We start from the raw sequence: 15972 nt of genomic DNA, 5'->3' as shown, positions 1-15972 counted from the left end.
ATTGCAGAGCCCTGGGTACATACTCATAAAGCGTCTCAGTGAAAGAGTGCTGATCTATGATCCGTTTAGCTTTTCAGATCATAATGAATACGATTCCATGGACATGGGGGACCTGATCCTTGATCAGCACTCATACTCCATGAATGTGGGCCATGGACTGTAAGAAGGATGCATAACAGCAGTCTTTGAGAGAATTGATCAATGAACACCATTTAAAGTGACATCATTGTTCAAAGTCTAGCGATTCTTGAATGAAATAAATGGACTCAACCAGGAATCTTCTTTATGCACAAACAAAGGGGAGGACTTTATTGGTCAATCTGTTGCATGTAAAGCAAAACTTCACTCAAAGTTCATGGTGCTTATTTTGAAAAGCAGTGCAGTGGTGCTAGAACGGTAGAACCATGATGTCATGTTGGTCGTCAGAGCAGAAGACGAGAGCAGAGTATGTCAGCCAACAGAACAGGTCTGCGTCCGAAACGGCACCCCAGTGTTCCCGACATACTGTAGTGTACTACTTTAACCAGACCCTGGTCAAAAGTAGAGCACTATGTAGGGAACAGGGTGCCATTTCAGATACAGAGCCCACGATTAGTCAGGCAGCAGTCAACAGACAGAACACAAGCCCATATGTACAGGAAATATATCATTTATATATGTATTCGTATGTACATTCAAACCATTTCAATAAATAACAGAGATACATTCAAATAAATGTATAAAACAAACAAACAATATGGAAGATGCAGGTCAATTCTTTTGTAATACTTTCCATGACAGAGGACTTAGGAACTGGTAAAATGGATGATGTTTTCTTTTGGGAGGTAACGCTACCTATTGAGCAAAATTGGTCAAAAGACATCTTTTTTTGCTCAAAGGGTTTAACATGAAGGCATCATTTATAATGGACTAGAGGGGGTCAATTGCAAAAGTAAACACTAGAAGATATCACATTTTTGGCTTAAATCATCACTAACTTGTCTTAATGTCTTAACTCCAACACCTCTCTCTCTCTCACTCAAAGCGTATCTTCTCGAACTAAACTTTGTAATCGAGTGCAAATTATATTTAGTTTCAGTTTCAGTGACCTCTGTCAGATGAGGAACAGAAAAAAATTGCTCTGGTGTGGAATACGCATGAAAATAATCATAGGGCTCTATTCAATCTGTAAAACTGAAGCGTTACAGATTCCGCTACAGAAATGTGTAGGCAATTTCCGATTGAGTCGACACATGCAGCCTCTGATAAAGCGGGAACATTGCCTTTAAATTTCAATCACGCTGAAAAGCTGAACTTCCGTGATGCGGATTGAATAGACCCCCTAATCTTACATCTACCTAGATGTATATATTTCCTCAATTCCCTTGACTAACCGGTGCCCCCCGCACATTGATACTGTACCGGTACCCCCTGTATATAGCCTCGCTATTGTTATTCTACTGCTGCTCTTTAATGATGTTACATTTATTTCTTATTTTTCTTTCGGTATTTTTCTTAAAACTACATTGTTGTTTAAGGGCTTGTAAGTAAGCATTTCACTGTAAGATCTACACCGGTCGTATTGGGCGCATGTGACAAATACAATTAGATTTGAACCGACATTTGTGAACATAATTCATTTTTTGGGAATGACGTTTGATTTGTACGATCAACTCTACAGTTCATATCCCTTGTCGGACGCTTAGGTTTACTTTTTGGCATGGAAAATAATGTTGATCATACAATTTCCCCAATCAATGTACCTTTAAATCAGTTATAAAGCAATGAATGGGAAGAAAAAAAACATCTATCATAACAAAACGTTTCAAAATGTTAAAATAGAGTAGCTGATTCGGTTCTGGGTGCGGAGATGAACAAATCCTCAATAAGCCATTTTAAATAGTACCATAACTGACCATTGTAAATAGTAACTCTAAGTGTTACAGTGTTCCCAGGTTAATATCGGCCAATTGTCAAAAAGCCATTCTCTCATTCCTATCATGCAGCTATTCAGCAGAAAAACGGCCTGATGCAATAAGTATAGTCCAGCATATTATACAGTAGTCCCTCTATGTGTTCACTTTTCGTCGATGAACCGGCAGAGAGATCTGAGACCAGGCTAGTAGAGTTACAACCCAAGGCAGTGGTCAAGTGTTCAAGGTCCGCTCACCTTGGGATTGAGTTTCAAGGACCACATTTCAACCCTCTTGACTTGGGCTTCATCCCAAATGGCAGTTATGACGCAAACTCAGACACAGTAGACAGCTACATTGGTGCCATTGCAGTGTCAACATGAGTAAACGGCACCAACACATAATTTAAAATGACAAGTAAAACACACAAAAAACTAAAAACAAAAGCGGTTGAAATAGTGGTCGGACAATTTGAAAATTACTACCCCCCCCCAATCCAACCTCGTCAGTCCCTTCTCTCAGTGCATTGTCAATATGTTCCTTCTTCGGCCCTATCGCACAAATTCCTAAATGCATAAAGGGAGTACCACAGTTGCCAGTGCAATCTATTTCAAATTCCCCCCTTACGGTCGAACACACTGCAACAACTTACTCTGTCTAAATCCTTCATAATCCTGCTTTAGATCATCTAGGAATCCCTTACATCCGCAGACTCTAGAACGCCTGTAGGTTCTAAAATGTGGTTGCCCCGTTTAGCCTGCAGGAGATCCAATTCCACAACAGCCTTCCCTAACATAACAGAACCATGGCGATGATAGCAGTGTTCCTGATCATTATATCATGTTGATGGGGTTTCTGAGACATTAAACACCTCTCCAGGCATGGTAAAGCTCTGGTAAACTGCACAGACCCACCCAGTCGTGTACTGAAGACTGCCTGCCAGCATTACTCAACTTGGGTGGGTGACTGGGACAGCACAGCTGCATCATTGTCCCATTTGAGTCTACTACCCCCCCCCTTCTCGCTCTCCCTCTATTAATCTCAGCAACATTCCTTCTCTCTTTCTCTCCTCTTGATTGAAGTGGGGAGTGAGTACAACAGATGGCAGGAGTAATAATAATGTGCTACCAATACTAAGTCACAATACATAAAAATCAACATTAATAAATAAATAAATGCTTTGAATGGGAGCAATATAAAAACCTAAAATGACGTCTACTATTATAAACTTGTCACATTTTGGGGTAAACCCCCTTCCTCTCCTCCCACATTAGTTTTCTAACAGGAGAAAAGGGAGCGAGAGAGAATTTCAGAGTGGAGAGAAGGCAGAATGAAGCAATTACCAGAGGCGCCGGTGCGATCCAGAGTGGGTCATCTTGATGGACAAATAATACAGTACCAGGATCACAAGTTGAAATACTGGTATTGTCTTCATCCCTCTTTTTGCAGTCACCAAAATCAACTGGTCACCAAATAATAATTTACTACATAATTTCCATACATTATGATATATTCATTTGTATCCTTCCCTAATCTAGAACAGCAGTTGCATTTCTCTTTCAAGAGAAGAATACTTTATCTATCCCTTTAACTCAGTCAAACTCAGCTCATGCTTAGTCTATTCTTCACTGCCTCCCTGTATCACTATTGCTCTTCAATGTGTTCTCTCACCCGATCATCCTTTTGCTTTTCAATCCATTCATTTTTCCCCATTCAGTTTGAAATCTGTGTGTACAGACACGTAATATTTAAATACTTGCCAAGTCTTTCTCCTGTCTATACTTCTCTCTCCCTTATTCATTTCTTTCTTTCTTTACCCTCTCCTCTTTCAATCTGCCTCTCTCTTCTTCCAGAGGTCCATGTAACTAAAGGAGCAATAGAAGGAGGGAGGGAGAGAGTGGTAGAGGATGAGAAACAATCTCTCTCCCTCTCTTCTCTCTCCTAGGGTATAGTGTCATTACAATACAGTACAATAGATTCCCTTGACAGACCTGTCTTCCCGGCCTGGTCTGGCTGGCCCCGTCCCCACAGTGATCCTTCTTCCTCTCCATCTTTCCCTCCCTCTTTCTTTTCTTTCTCAGTGTGTGTCGGTCTCTCTGTCTGCCTTGTGGGGGACGGGACTGTAGCCGTTGGCCGGGGGAGGTAATGGGGCTCCCTGGCCGGGGCAGCATCCCCTATCAGGCTTGTTGAGGGTGGCCGGGGGTCGGGAGCGTGAGGCCCCGGTGAAGAGGCGGAAGGCACCCCTACAGATGAGGGTGAACCAGTAGACCTGTGGGGCCATCAGGCAGAAGGCCCCCACGTTGCACTGCCAGGGAGCCACAAGGGGCACTGTGTAGAGGGGGATGGAGGCATACCTGCAACACGAGGAGGAGGATGTGAGGCGTAGGGGGGAAATGAGGGTTAAGGTTTGCTTAATGTTGCTAGCTAACAAGCTTACCCAGATTTTTAAAACTTACTTAGGGCAAATTTGTTCATTTGAACAAGTTCTAAAACAAGACACCTCGTCTCAAGCTAGCTATTGTCAAGGATTTTGGTTTATGGCTAATGACTTTAAACTGAACAATCTGATTTAAAAATCAAATATGATTTAAAAAACAAATATTTCACATTGTGATCACGTCCTTCTATGTTAAGTTGTTAAGTTGTTAAGTTGTGATAACATGCAACTACACATGATAACATTTCACATGTCAAAATGTGTTTTTGGATCAATTCACATGTGAAATCATTTGCAAACATGTTTTTGGAACACTTCACATGAGATCATGATTTCACATGTGCTGACATGTTGCCACATGTAGTTTCATATTTGTATCCCCATTTATTTCACAAGATCATGTTTTCAAGTGCCCACATGTTGTAAAATACGTAGTTTCATGTTATCACATGTTCCTTTACATGTTGTCACATATCACGTGAAATTCAAGTTGTTTTTCCGTAAGGGATCATGTTAAGGTGTTTATAAGGCATTTGTTTTACCAGTCGTCACGACGTCATGTGATGGTCCCAGATTGTCCCAAACCAACACGGATCCCTCCGGAACTTTCATTACGCACACCTGGCCCCTATTCCCTCTGATTGTATTTATATATGTGTGCCCTTTGGTTCCATTGGGCAGTCGATTATTGTTACAATGTCCGTTGGTGCGTGAGTACCTCTGCTGTGTGTTTTGGGCTTTCGTGCCCTTGTGGATTGCGCAGATGATTACGGGTCTCGTCCCATGTGTTAATCATTGTGCGAGTGTGTAATTTATTCTAGGTACTCCTCGCTCTTTTGTTTTGGGTTTTTACCCTGTGTTTTGTTACGTGTTTGTTTGGTCTTCGTCCCTGTGCCTTTACACGGCACGCAGTAATTTGGGCTTAATAAAAACCCTTATTACGCAATCCTGTGCCTGTCTCCCGAATCTCTTCATACCAACGTGACAGAATAATCTACCATTAAGGGAGACAGTGGGAATGGTCTGTCCGCCGCAACTTCGGCAGTGGCAAAAGGCCCATCCGTAATTTGTGATTAATAAAAAACCCTACTGCGCATTCCTGCGTCTGTCTCTCGATCCTTCATGCCAACATCTCTGCACTTAGCTAGAGTGCCATCTGCACTGCTATTTTAGTTATTTAATCTGGCTATTCTCTCATCATTGATTTCATTTACTTATATCAGTAATTTGAGGATTTTCTATATAGTTGTCTAATGTAGGTGGGGAATATTATTCAGTTTTTATGTTATTCCTGAATAACAATTATAAATAATAGCTTTTCTTTAGTGTATATTTTAGCAAATCTGAGATTCACTTTGATGTCCCAAGTGTAGAAATACATAATGATGTAGCAGAAAGACCGGAATGTTGTGAACCAAGAGGGTGTGAGTTCAAATCCCAGGTTAGGACACATTGAATAATAATTACTGTATCAATAAACATACACAATGTAGTCCTGTACACCGGGTGTACAAAACAGAAGGAACACCTGCTCTTTCCATGACAGACTGACCAGGGGGAATCCAGGTGAAAGCTATGATCTCTTATTGATGTCACTTGTTAAATCCACTTCACTTACTGTAGATGAAGGGGAGGAGACAGGTTAAAGAAGGATTTTTAAGCCTTGAGACACAGAACTGGCCCGTCCGACGCCACTGTGTGTCTGCCATTCAGAGGGTGAACGGGCAAGAAAAAATATTTAAGTGCTTTTGAACGAGGTATGATATTAGGTACCAAGTACACCGGTTTGAGTGTGTCAAGAACTGCAATGCTGCTGGATTTTTCACGCATAACATTTTTCCGTGTGTATCAAGAATGATCCACCACCCAAAGGACATCCAGCCAACTTGACAACAGTGGGAAGCATTGGAGTCAACATGGAGCAGCATCCCTGTAGAACGCTTTTGACACCTTGTAGAGTCCATGCCCCAACAAATTTAGTCTGTTCTGAGGACAAAAAGGGGGGCAACTTAATATTAGGAAGGTGTTCCTAATATTTTGAACACCGAGTATGTCAAAGTGTCAAATTTGTAAGTTGTAAACACTATGTTACAAGCACTGTGTGAAATATAACGAATCATGTCCCAAAAACACATGTTTTTACATGTTTTTATGTGTGATTTTCCACATGTGAAATCAAGGTTGTTGAACTAGGTAACAAAACAAAGTGTTGACATGGTGCTTATTGACTAGATAGCTACATACAAGCAAGCAAGATATTTTCAATCAGACAATGAGAAAGATATCGCTTATATATATATATATATGAATGATATTATCTGCTAGCTAAGTAGCTAGGCCAGAAGCCTACAAACTTAAACTTGTAACCTACCATCGTAGATCTTAAGAACGCTAGATAAAAAAAACAATACACATAGATGAAGTTGGGGACAGACAGACAAGCGCACGGACAGAAAGACACAGCTAGACAGAGACAGACAGACAGGCAGAAAGAGAGACAGAGACAGGCAGACAGTGGTCAGTATGTTACCTGCTGTAGGCGTAGTAGAGGTAAGGGAAGAGCAGAACTCGACAGACGAAGAAAGTGACCAGCATGAGAGCGCCATTCACTTTATGAAGAAGAGTGTGCTGCTTCTTGTACTGAGGGGGACAAAGAGAGATAGAGAGAGGGCAGGAGCCAGGGGAAGGGGGAAAACGAGAGCAGGGTGAAGGACCCGAGAAAGAGAGGTTGGGTAAATGTTAACCCAAAAATCACAGGAGACAAGAATGTTAACATGAACGCTAGTAAGTGAGCACTTCAGAATCAGAAAGACTTGAGTTCTTAGACTGCTGCGCGGAGAGTAAGAGAGAGAGAAAGCAGGTGGAGAGAGAGAGAGAGAGAGAGAGAGAGAGAAAGCAGGTGGAGAGAGAGAGAGAGAGAGAGAGAGAGAGAGAAAGCAGGTGGAGAGAGAGAGAGAGAGAGAGAGAAAGCAGGTGGAGAGAGAGAGAGAGAGAGAGAGAGAGAGAGAGAAAGCAGGTGGAGAGAGAGAGAGAGAGAGAGAAAGCAGGTGGAGAGAGAGAGAGAGAGAGAGAGAGAGAGAGAGAAAGCAGGTGGAGAGAGAGAGAGAGAGAGAGAGAGAGAGAGAGAGAAAGCAGGTGGAGAGAGAGAGAGAGAGAGAGAGAGAGAAGCAGGTGGAGAGAGAGAGAGAGAGAGAGAGAAAGCAGGTGGAGAGAGAGAGAGAGAGAGAGAGAAAGCAGGTGGAGAGAGAGAGAGAGAGAGAGAGAGAAAGCAGGTGGAGAGAGAGAGAGAGAGAGAGAGAGAAAGCAGGTGGAGAGAGAGAGAGAGAGAGAGAGAGAGAAAGCAGGTGGAGAGAGAGAGAGAGAGAGAGAAAGCAGGTGGAGAGAGAGAGAGAGAGAGAGAGAGAGAGAGAGAGAGAGAGAGAGAGAGAGAGAAAGCAGGTGGAGAGAGGAGTGAGTATTACCCGGATGAGGATTTTCCCCAGGCAGACGGACGGAGTGCTGAGTTCAGCCATAAACATGACACCCTGGAAGTAATCGCCCTTTCCCTGCCTCCAGAACTAAGAGAGAGAGGAGAGAGAGATGAGATGGAGGGCCATGATATGGCTGATAAAGTATATAGACAGACCATTGAAAGAAAAGCTCACAAACAAGCACACCTCATCTCCCCTTAAAAGCACATGTCCATAGAAGGGATGTTAACATTGGCTGCCAGTAGCAACAGGAGGCAGATGGGGGTTAAAGCAAGAGAGCCTAGTCTGCAGATGGCAGCCGGTTAGGAACAATTTTAGGGATCAGAAACCAAATCACCATTAGATCATCTCTATCTGACAAGACTTAAAGGGTTAGTGTGTGTGTGTACATGTTTATCATTTGCTCCCCCCACCCTTTAGACATAAGACAGACCGTGGCACGGTAGACTAATAAAATAGTCCGCTAGAGCCACCCTAGTTACAGCGATAGTTACCACGGAGACGGGGAAGCAGATGGTCACCATGACGACGTGGTGTAGCACCATGAGGAACTCTCTGCGCAGGTAGCTGGCCACTTCCGAGCCCATTGGCTTTGGCCTGCCGCCCTCCTCCTCGTGCCCTTTAACCTGCAGCTTGTGCCAGTAGCACAGGAACATGGCGTAGATGTCGTATGCAAAGTAGGGCACCGCAAACAGGATGTAGGTACTGGTAAGCCAGTGTCTGGAGAGGTGTGGCGGGGGGGGACAGAAAGTGAGAAAGGAGAGAGCGAGAGAGAGAAAGAGAAGGTTCTATGTAACAATGTGTGCCAACGTGTACACTGTAGCTGCCTATGTGACTACCTATTGCCTGTTTCAGTGCGATGCATCCTGTATGTGAGGCTATAGCCTAGACGTCAGGGGGTTAAGTGACTGGCCAGGATGCACTGCTCTGGGGCACGTGCGTGATTTGGACAGGTACGTGATTTGGAATTCAAATGAGCCGGCACTCACGCGAGCGCCTCCCTACTTTTACTGGCAAATGAGGGCAAGGGAGAGGGAGGTGACTGGCAGTATCTCTCCGCCCCTCTCCTTTTTTCCTCTCCCTTTTTCTCCCCCACCTCCTAATTGATGGAAAGACGAGGGGGAAGAGGTGCAGCTGTGTCACATTGCGAGTTATCTTAGGACACCAGTGTCTGACTCACAGCATCTCACTAGTCTAAAGTATCTTCCATTCTTCCTCTCCTCCTCTCTTCCTTCAACCAAAAACAAACCTTCCACTTTCAGTGTGTATTTTATATAGTTTTATGTAGTCCACTGTTAACAAAGTTGCAGTTGTAAAACCAGTGGAGACATGTTTGAGTAGCTGCTCCTACAGTTCCACAGCAGCATGCTGCAGTCTAGGTTTCTGGCTTCTGTGTGACTGCATTACAGATACTAAAATAGTGCTGCTGGCTTTGGGACAAATAGAGGTTAATTGGGTTGAAATACTAATTAGGTTAACACGGACAAGGTGAGCAGGGAGAGAATGACAGATTATTACGCACACACTTGAATACTTTATTTGGATCGAAAGTTAAACATACACAGCAAATTGGCCAGTGTTAACTTGTGTTGATTTTTCAATGTCACATTTCTAGTGTTGATTCAGGAGTTAATTTAACTCTGTAATAGTGAAATTAACACTCAGTGGTGTAAAATAGCCCCAATGTGGGGGTTAATAACAAGTGTTGAGTGTGAGAGTGTGATTGTGTCAGTTTTACTCTGTGGAGAGTAAAACATTCCCATCAAAACCACACCCATCATTATCAGATTTCCCAGCATGCTCTACTACCAGGTAAACATTTTTAGGATAGTTTTTTAATAACTGTATTTTTGCATCTACATTGACTGATTAATCTCATTTATCTCACAAAGATAAATAACATACATTCTTTTAAACTAATCCAATTAGATTTATTACACCATTTACTGAAATGGTTGTTCCAGTTGAAAATGGTTTAGGTCACGAAAGAAACTCTGGGGGGGAAAAAATGTGCGCTTGGTTCATAGAACAGGGGTTACGTGAGTGACCTCCGGTAGCCACTAAATGTGGCTGTAAGTTTCCGTTTTCTTCCAAGAAATGTTGCTCTAACTTCTAAACATTAGAAGCCACAAAATATTATATTATATTAAAACATTAAGACTTTCAGAAACACACATGTCTTTTGTTTCCCTCAGAACAGAGTGGACAGGACCAGGCAGTAAATCAGAAAAAAACATGACATGATCAATTGTGGTTCTTTTCTACACAGAAAAACATACACAATTATTGCCTGTTGTTTTTCTAAATCCTGAACTTCCCAAATCCTTTCTGATGTATTTCAAACCATACTTCTGACTGAAATAGTATTACAAATCAGTCTAAAACAATGACATGCTGACATTTTGACATGCTGTCATAGCGCCAATTAAAAAAGTAAAAACATTGTTCGTTGATCACGTCACTTTTTTACATGGTGGGGTTACGAAACATTTTTTATAACAAAATGGGGTCACGGACCAAAAAAGTTTGGGAACCCCTGCTTTAGGTGGTCTACTCACAATGTTACTAACCCTAACAGTCATTCTGAATGCAGATGCGGGTGAATAAAAATTCCAACTGTTGGATGCCCTAACTGGCTGAATGCCAATAAGAATCCTACATCACTTTGCAAGCCAGCAGAATGTGACTTGTGGGCCTGATGTGGCCTGTAAACTAGGAGGTTTCTAACACCACTGTGGTAGGGTAAAACTTGGCCATCAAACTAAGGCCTTATGATATATTAAATGTATTGCCCTAAAAGAGATGAATTTTAATGATAACATTTGTCTACAGTAAGGAAGTCATTTGGTGAAGTCCACAGGGCTGAAAATGAATGAATTCAACAACCATGTCTCTGTCACCAACAAATACAGTCATGGGTGGTATAACTCTACAATTTACTCGAAAAAGCAAGACACACTGGGAAATTATATTGGAGGAGTGGCTTAGTGGGGGTGTGGCTTTCAATTAGTTGTTTTTGGCAAGTTAATTCATACCATATAAAATAAAAAAAATCATGATGGAAATAGGTAGTTTAGGTAAAATGTTATAAATGCCAACAAATAATTTGTTCATTGGACATGGTGTGATTTCTTTGTGTTGGTAAAATTAATTGTGAGAGAAATAGTGGTGGAAACGCATTTATTCCCAAATATTTATATAATAACCATCATAGCATAGTAAACTTGGAGTCACGAGATGATATGGTGTGCGGTCCTCCCACTATGACTCGGGGAAACCATGCAGTTAATTAAGCTTCAGATTAAATAAATTAATGATTAATTTCACAGGGTGGTGAAAGTGCATGGTGATTTTGATGCTCCTTTCCAATAAATATCCTGGGTCTTATTCTGGTGACATGACACCGTTTGACAAATAAAAATACTTATTATACTTATTATCAATAATAATCTCATCATGTAGACTAGCCTACCCACACTGTATCCACAAGCTGTTGGCTAGAGGGCACATGCCAAGACCAGAGTAGTTTGTGACAAAACTATCCGTAGAGTTTAAAATGCAATGGAAAAACATTGAACTTTAGACTTTTATTCACTACATGAAAAATGTAGTGAAAACGCACATTGTGTGCGCTACGTCATCGCACACTGACTTTTATCTGCAACAAGGCCATTTAGTGGGAACACACCGCTGGTGGGAAAATATGCACATTTTCTTTATGCAGATTTTAGAATATGCGCATCAAAATCAGTCGCCAATTGGATGGAAACCTAGCTAGTGTTGATTTAACGCTGGAAAATGTGCTGTGTAGTTAAGGACCCAAATCATTTTTAGACGTCACACCTCTTTCGACGCACGCACACACACACACACACACGACTTGAGGGGCATGTGCTCAAACAAAAAAACATTTGTAACTGCGGTTAATGACTTGTTGAGCAATTATGACTGATTATTTAGTTGCATAAAAGCAATAGATGGCCACGTCTTAATGGCTAATTACATTTCACATATTTAACGACGACTTGCGGGCAGTGGGTCCAGAACAACAATGACAAAAACTGTATACCCATAACAAAAGGGCACTTTAGAGGCTGGAAGAACAGAGGCATGTGCTCTGCACATATAGAGCCTATCTGTGCAGGTGCCTGCAAACACACACACACACACACACACCGGGAACACAAAACTTTACAGCACCTACTACTGCATTATCATTACTCTGTACTTACTGATCCTCGATGACGTCCTCACAGGAGGATGCGATGATGTAGCCAGCTAAGGAAGCCATGATGGCTTGGATGGATGACACCAGCCTAGTGGGGAGAGAGAGGGCAGAGAGTGGGGTTTCAATTGACATATTTATACCCATAACTCCATAGAAAAAAAAGCATTGACATTCAACAATGTAAACCATAGCAGAATAGTATAAAATGTCAAGCAAAGCAGTAGCATAAGATAAATGTACGATAGGTCTGCATAGTCCTCACATTGACTCATCTGACTTGTGTGTGTGTGTGTGTGTGTGTCTGTCTGACTTGTAAGCGTGTGTGTGTGTACCTGGCAGACACGATGGTGGCATCTCCCTCGCTCAGAGCCAGGCCTGGGGTGTGTTTCAGGCATCTCTTAGACAGCAGGAACAGACCCGGGAAGAAGATGGAGCCAGCAGCCAGGATGCTCAGCATGGTCCCTGAGTGTGTGTGTGTGTGTGTCAATGAATGTGTGTGTGTGTGTCTCAACAGGTACTTCACCACTGCCCTCAAACCACTTGACAAGTGGGAAAGGTTGAATGACTGATCTATGCAGGGTACTCTCAAAGCTATGGTAGCAGTTTCCGATTATCATTTGCTGCTGGATGTTTGAAGGTATTGATAGGTATATCATTAGAATACGTGGCAGCGTGTAAGTACTGTCAATAGAACACTAGTATGGAATTTTAGTCATGTTATCCTAGTTATGTTATGCTAGTAGTAACGCTATGCTAGTGTTATGCTAATGCAGTATGTAGTCAAATGCTGTATTTGTTATTAGTAGGCTAGTTTTGGGGCTATTTTGGGGAATGAAAATGGACTTGCTAGTGGTTACGTTCAATGTTAATGAAATAGATCAGGAAATCATCAGGAAAGAGAGGGCTACGATAAAGCTGTGGGTGGTATGTTTGTTAACTCCCCACACCTCCCTCCCAACGCCCTGCTCATAACCAGCAGAGGCCTGGTGGCTTCTGGGTCTACACAAAAAGACAGACAGAGAGACAACAAACAGAAGATGCGGGGGGGGGGGGGAACAAAGAGAGAAAAAAATATCAAATCTATTTCACACACCTTGATTAAGAGGTCAGTAAATGTACAATAAAATAGTTATATGCACACAAAAAACTGTTCAACTGTCATCATATAGTTTCAACGAATGTCACATTATTCAATGTCATCATGCAGCCTTTTAAAACATTATAAAAATCGTATCCACTCAAGCAATTACCTTGTGTGTAGACAGCCCCTACACTACACTCTAATCTCACAAATGCTGACAAATCCATTGACTACACTGTAGGCGTCATGTATCGCTGGCTGTAACACTTGTGCTACATGACTCCGGTGGGGAATGAATTAATTTGAGGTTTTCCACTGTCATTGCTCTCTAGGTAAATGCATGTACTCAGTGGGACCGGAGAGACAGGATGAATAGGTGGAGAGAGAAAGGTGGCTGAAAATAGATTTAGAAAGGGATTAGAAAAGCAGGAGATTTAGACAGAGTACAGCTGGGAGAGAGGGAATTAGTGAGACAGAGAGAGAGAGAAAGAGAGGGGGGAGATGGGGTGACAGTTGACAAAGAGGAGTACCTACAGTACAGATGGGATATGATGAGGGGTATGAGGGGTGGGGTGGAGGAGGGTGTTGTTGGGGCGGGGCCTATTGTTCCATCCTAGGCTATGTTGGACAATAGCGGTTAGGTGATGCACCATCACAATAAAACAACAGGTTCATCCCATAACCAACAAACACATGCATGTGGTTTTGATTGACGGGATAAAGGCCTATCTGGACATAATATAAATACTGCCAGATATATCTTGGCTAGCTGATTTTTTTGGGTCAGCACAGCAGTACATAGGCTACACCTCCGGACTGTAGGCTATCAGCAATTTTCAGGGTGGGATAATAATAATAATTAAAAAAATAGTCCCCTCCATTACCCCGTCACCCTATGATGCCAAGCATATCTTGACGTTGTTATATCGCTAACTTGGTAGAAAACACAGGCTCATTTCACTCAAAACCTAGCTGGCAAGCCCGTGCAACAACGTGGCTCAGACTCAATTATCAAAATACGCAATGCGAGTAAGTAACCTAAGTAAACACGGTCCTCCTCTATTACCAAAATAAACGGGACAAGTCTGTTGCACTCAATAGCAGTTATCAGGACCCATTAAGTCAACTCAACACATTATTTTGAAAATGGCAGACTTGTGCCTGTCTTGGAACGGCTCCAAATCTGCATGGGCTAACCTTTGTCATGTTTGACTGCTAGCCACTGTTGTCTACTGTAATCCAGTGTAGACTACAAACTGGACAAATCAATGTAACTATTCGAGTGTGACTGCGAGCTCGTTTATATTTGCATTCAATACATTTGTACCTGGAGCCGTTTCATGCACAAGAGTGATTGAAGCTTGTAACAGGTAGTGTGTGCACGCGGTTTGCCTAGTATGAACACACGCAAGGGATACATTGTCTAGCCTGCTTTCAGTTTTTACAGACAATTCATGCATGCTTGCTAAGGGTGACAGATTATTCAGGCCTGTATAAACTAAAGCGTGACTGTTTGCGACAGACAACATTTATTACAGACATATTGAGTTTCTTGCCTAACCTCGGAGCAGGATGGTGAGAACGAAGAAGAGTTGGGTGTTGGGGTAATAAAGGGAGAGTAAAAAAAAAAAAAGAGATGGATAGGCTAAATTTACATTTGGGTGGTGCGGCGTCCCGTTCTGCGGCCCGGTCGGTCGGATCAAGGGGAGATCAGTGTGTTTGGTCCTGGTTGTAGCCCACACATCGAGAATTGTTCCACATTATTATTGTGTTTTGTTGCCTTATTCCGTGTTCTGGATATCTGCAAGAAATCAAAACGTGCGTCAAGCAATACAAATTGATGTGTGTGTTCTCCCCGCTTCTGCCTTGTGGTTCTCGTCTTGGTCCGAACAGGATGACTCCCTCTCGGACGTGTTTGCCTTCGGATCGTTGCTTCAGTAATTGTATTTCTGAGCGGCAAAATGATTCTGAAGTCGATGGCTCTCTCGAGTGTTTTGATTTATATTGCGAGGGCACAGCTCTTCTCCCGCTTGGCCGCCGTACTAGCCTACTGACATCTGAACAGTTATGCCATATCGACCGACCTTATTGCTTGCCCGACACATTCACTGTGAAGTCTTCAGCTGTTTATTATTTGATGACCTGTCGCACTGGATCCGTGGACGTAGAACTAATTTCAGCAAACATTAGTCTAGAAAAAAAATCCTAGTGTATGCATGATGCAGTCCCGCTGTGGATAAAGTGGAGCCATTAAGCCGGTTACATAGCCAGTTCGCTGTCACCTCCCCCTTGCTCCCGGGTATGGTAAGCTATGACTCCTAGGACTCGCCGTGCTGTGACAGCCTACTGCTGTTCCTGGATAAAGTATTTTCTTTTTTCAAGGGCAACGGACTTTAATAGCCTACCAGAAGTCATTTTCAGATAAAGCTGGCTAGGAAAAAACTCCTTCGTTTGACAAGACATCAAACTGCAAGATGACAAACCGTTGGTTGAATTATTAATTAGACTATTTTGAGAATGAACGCATCTATGCTCAAATAAAGTCAGATAAGATTGTAAAAGTTCCACAAACAGTGGGGTCCGCTAAACTACCCAGCCTACAGTGGTTAATTAGGTCTGTAGGCCTACAGCTCTAAACACTTTGGATCTTGGAAATTAAGATGTTTAGCACATGGATAGAACATATAGAAGCAATCTAATGTGCACAACCTCTGCAGGCAACCTGATACCCAATTTATCACTTTACTCTAAGATAGACACTTGTCAAATGTATAAACGGACTATATCTCAGTAACATATATAGGATATAATGCAATAGGCATAATAACCAGAGTTATCAGACATGTTGAAATTGAACAGGTTGA

At 42.3% G+C, this 15972-nt stretch overlaps 1 protein-coding gene across 1 annotated transcript; it reads right to left on the bottom strand.

Annotated features, from left to right (window-relative positions):
* Positions 1–279: 279 nt before the first annotated feature.
* LOC109898198 (ceramide synthase-like) lies at positions 280–15427 on the bottom strand. Its single transcript, XM_020493059.2, has 7 exons — positions 14764–15427; positions 12360–13026; positions 12032–12115; positions 8294–8519; positions 7791–7886; positions 6860–6969; positions 280–4246 (listed from the first exon to the last, which is right to left on the bottom strand). Exons 2-7 carry the CDS (start codon positions 12482–12484, stop codon positions 3970–3972), a joined length of 918 nt encoding a protein of 305 aa, XP_020348648.1. The 5' UTR covers positions 12485–13026; positions 14764–15427; the 3' UTR covers positions 280–3969.
* Positions 15428–15972: the final 545 nt, after the last annotated feature.

This window comes from Oncorhynchus kisutch, linkage group LG10 (assembly GCF_002021735.2).
Source record: "Oncorhynchus kisutch isolate 150728-3 linkage group LG10, Okis_V2, whole genome shotgun sequence".
Taxonomy (NCBI): domain Eukaryota; kingdom Metazoa; phylum Chordata; class Actinopteri; order Salmoniformes; family Salmonidae; genus Oncorhynchus; species Oncorhynchus kisutch.
Note: the sequence above shows the minus strand (reverse complement) of the source record. Positions and strands in the feature narration are given on the sequence as shown.

Excerpts from the sequence above, each read along its gene's own strand:
- LOC109898198 (XM_020493059.2), bottom strand. The coding sequence starts at position 12,484 with ATGCTGAGCATCCTGGCTGCTGGCTCCATCTTCTTCCCGGGTCTGTTC. Across the intron at positions 12,116-12,359 it reads GCCACCATCGTGTCTGCCAG|GCTGGTGTCATCCATCCAAG; the intron begins GTACACACACAC and ends TCTCCCCACTAG. Across the intron at positions 7,887-8,293 it reads TCTGCTTCCCCGTCTCCGTG|TTCTGGAGGCAGGGAAAGGG; the intron begins GTAACTATCGCT and ends TCTCTCTCTTAG.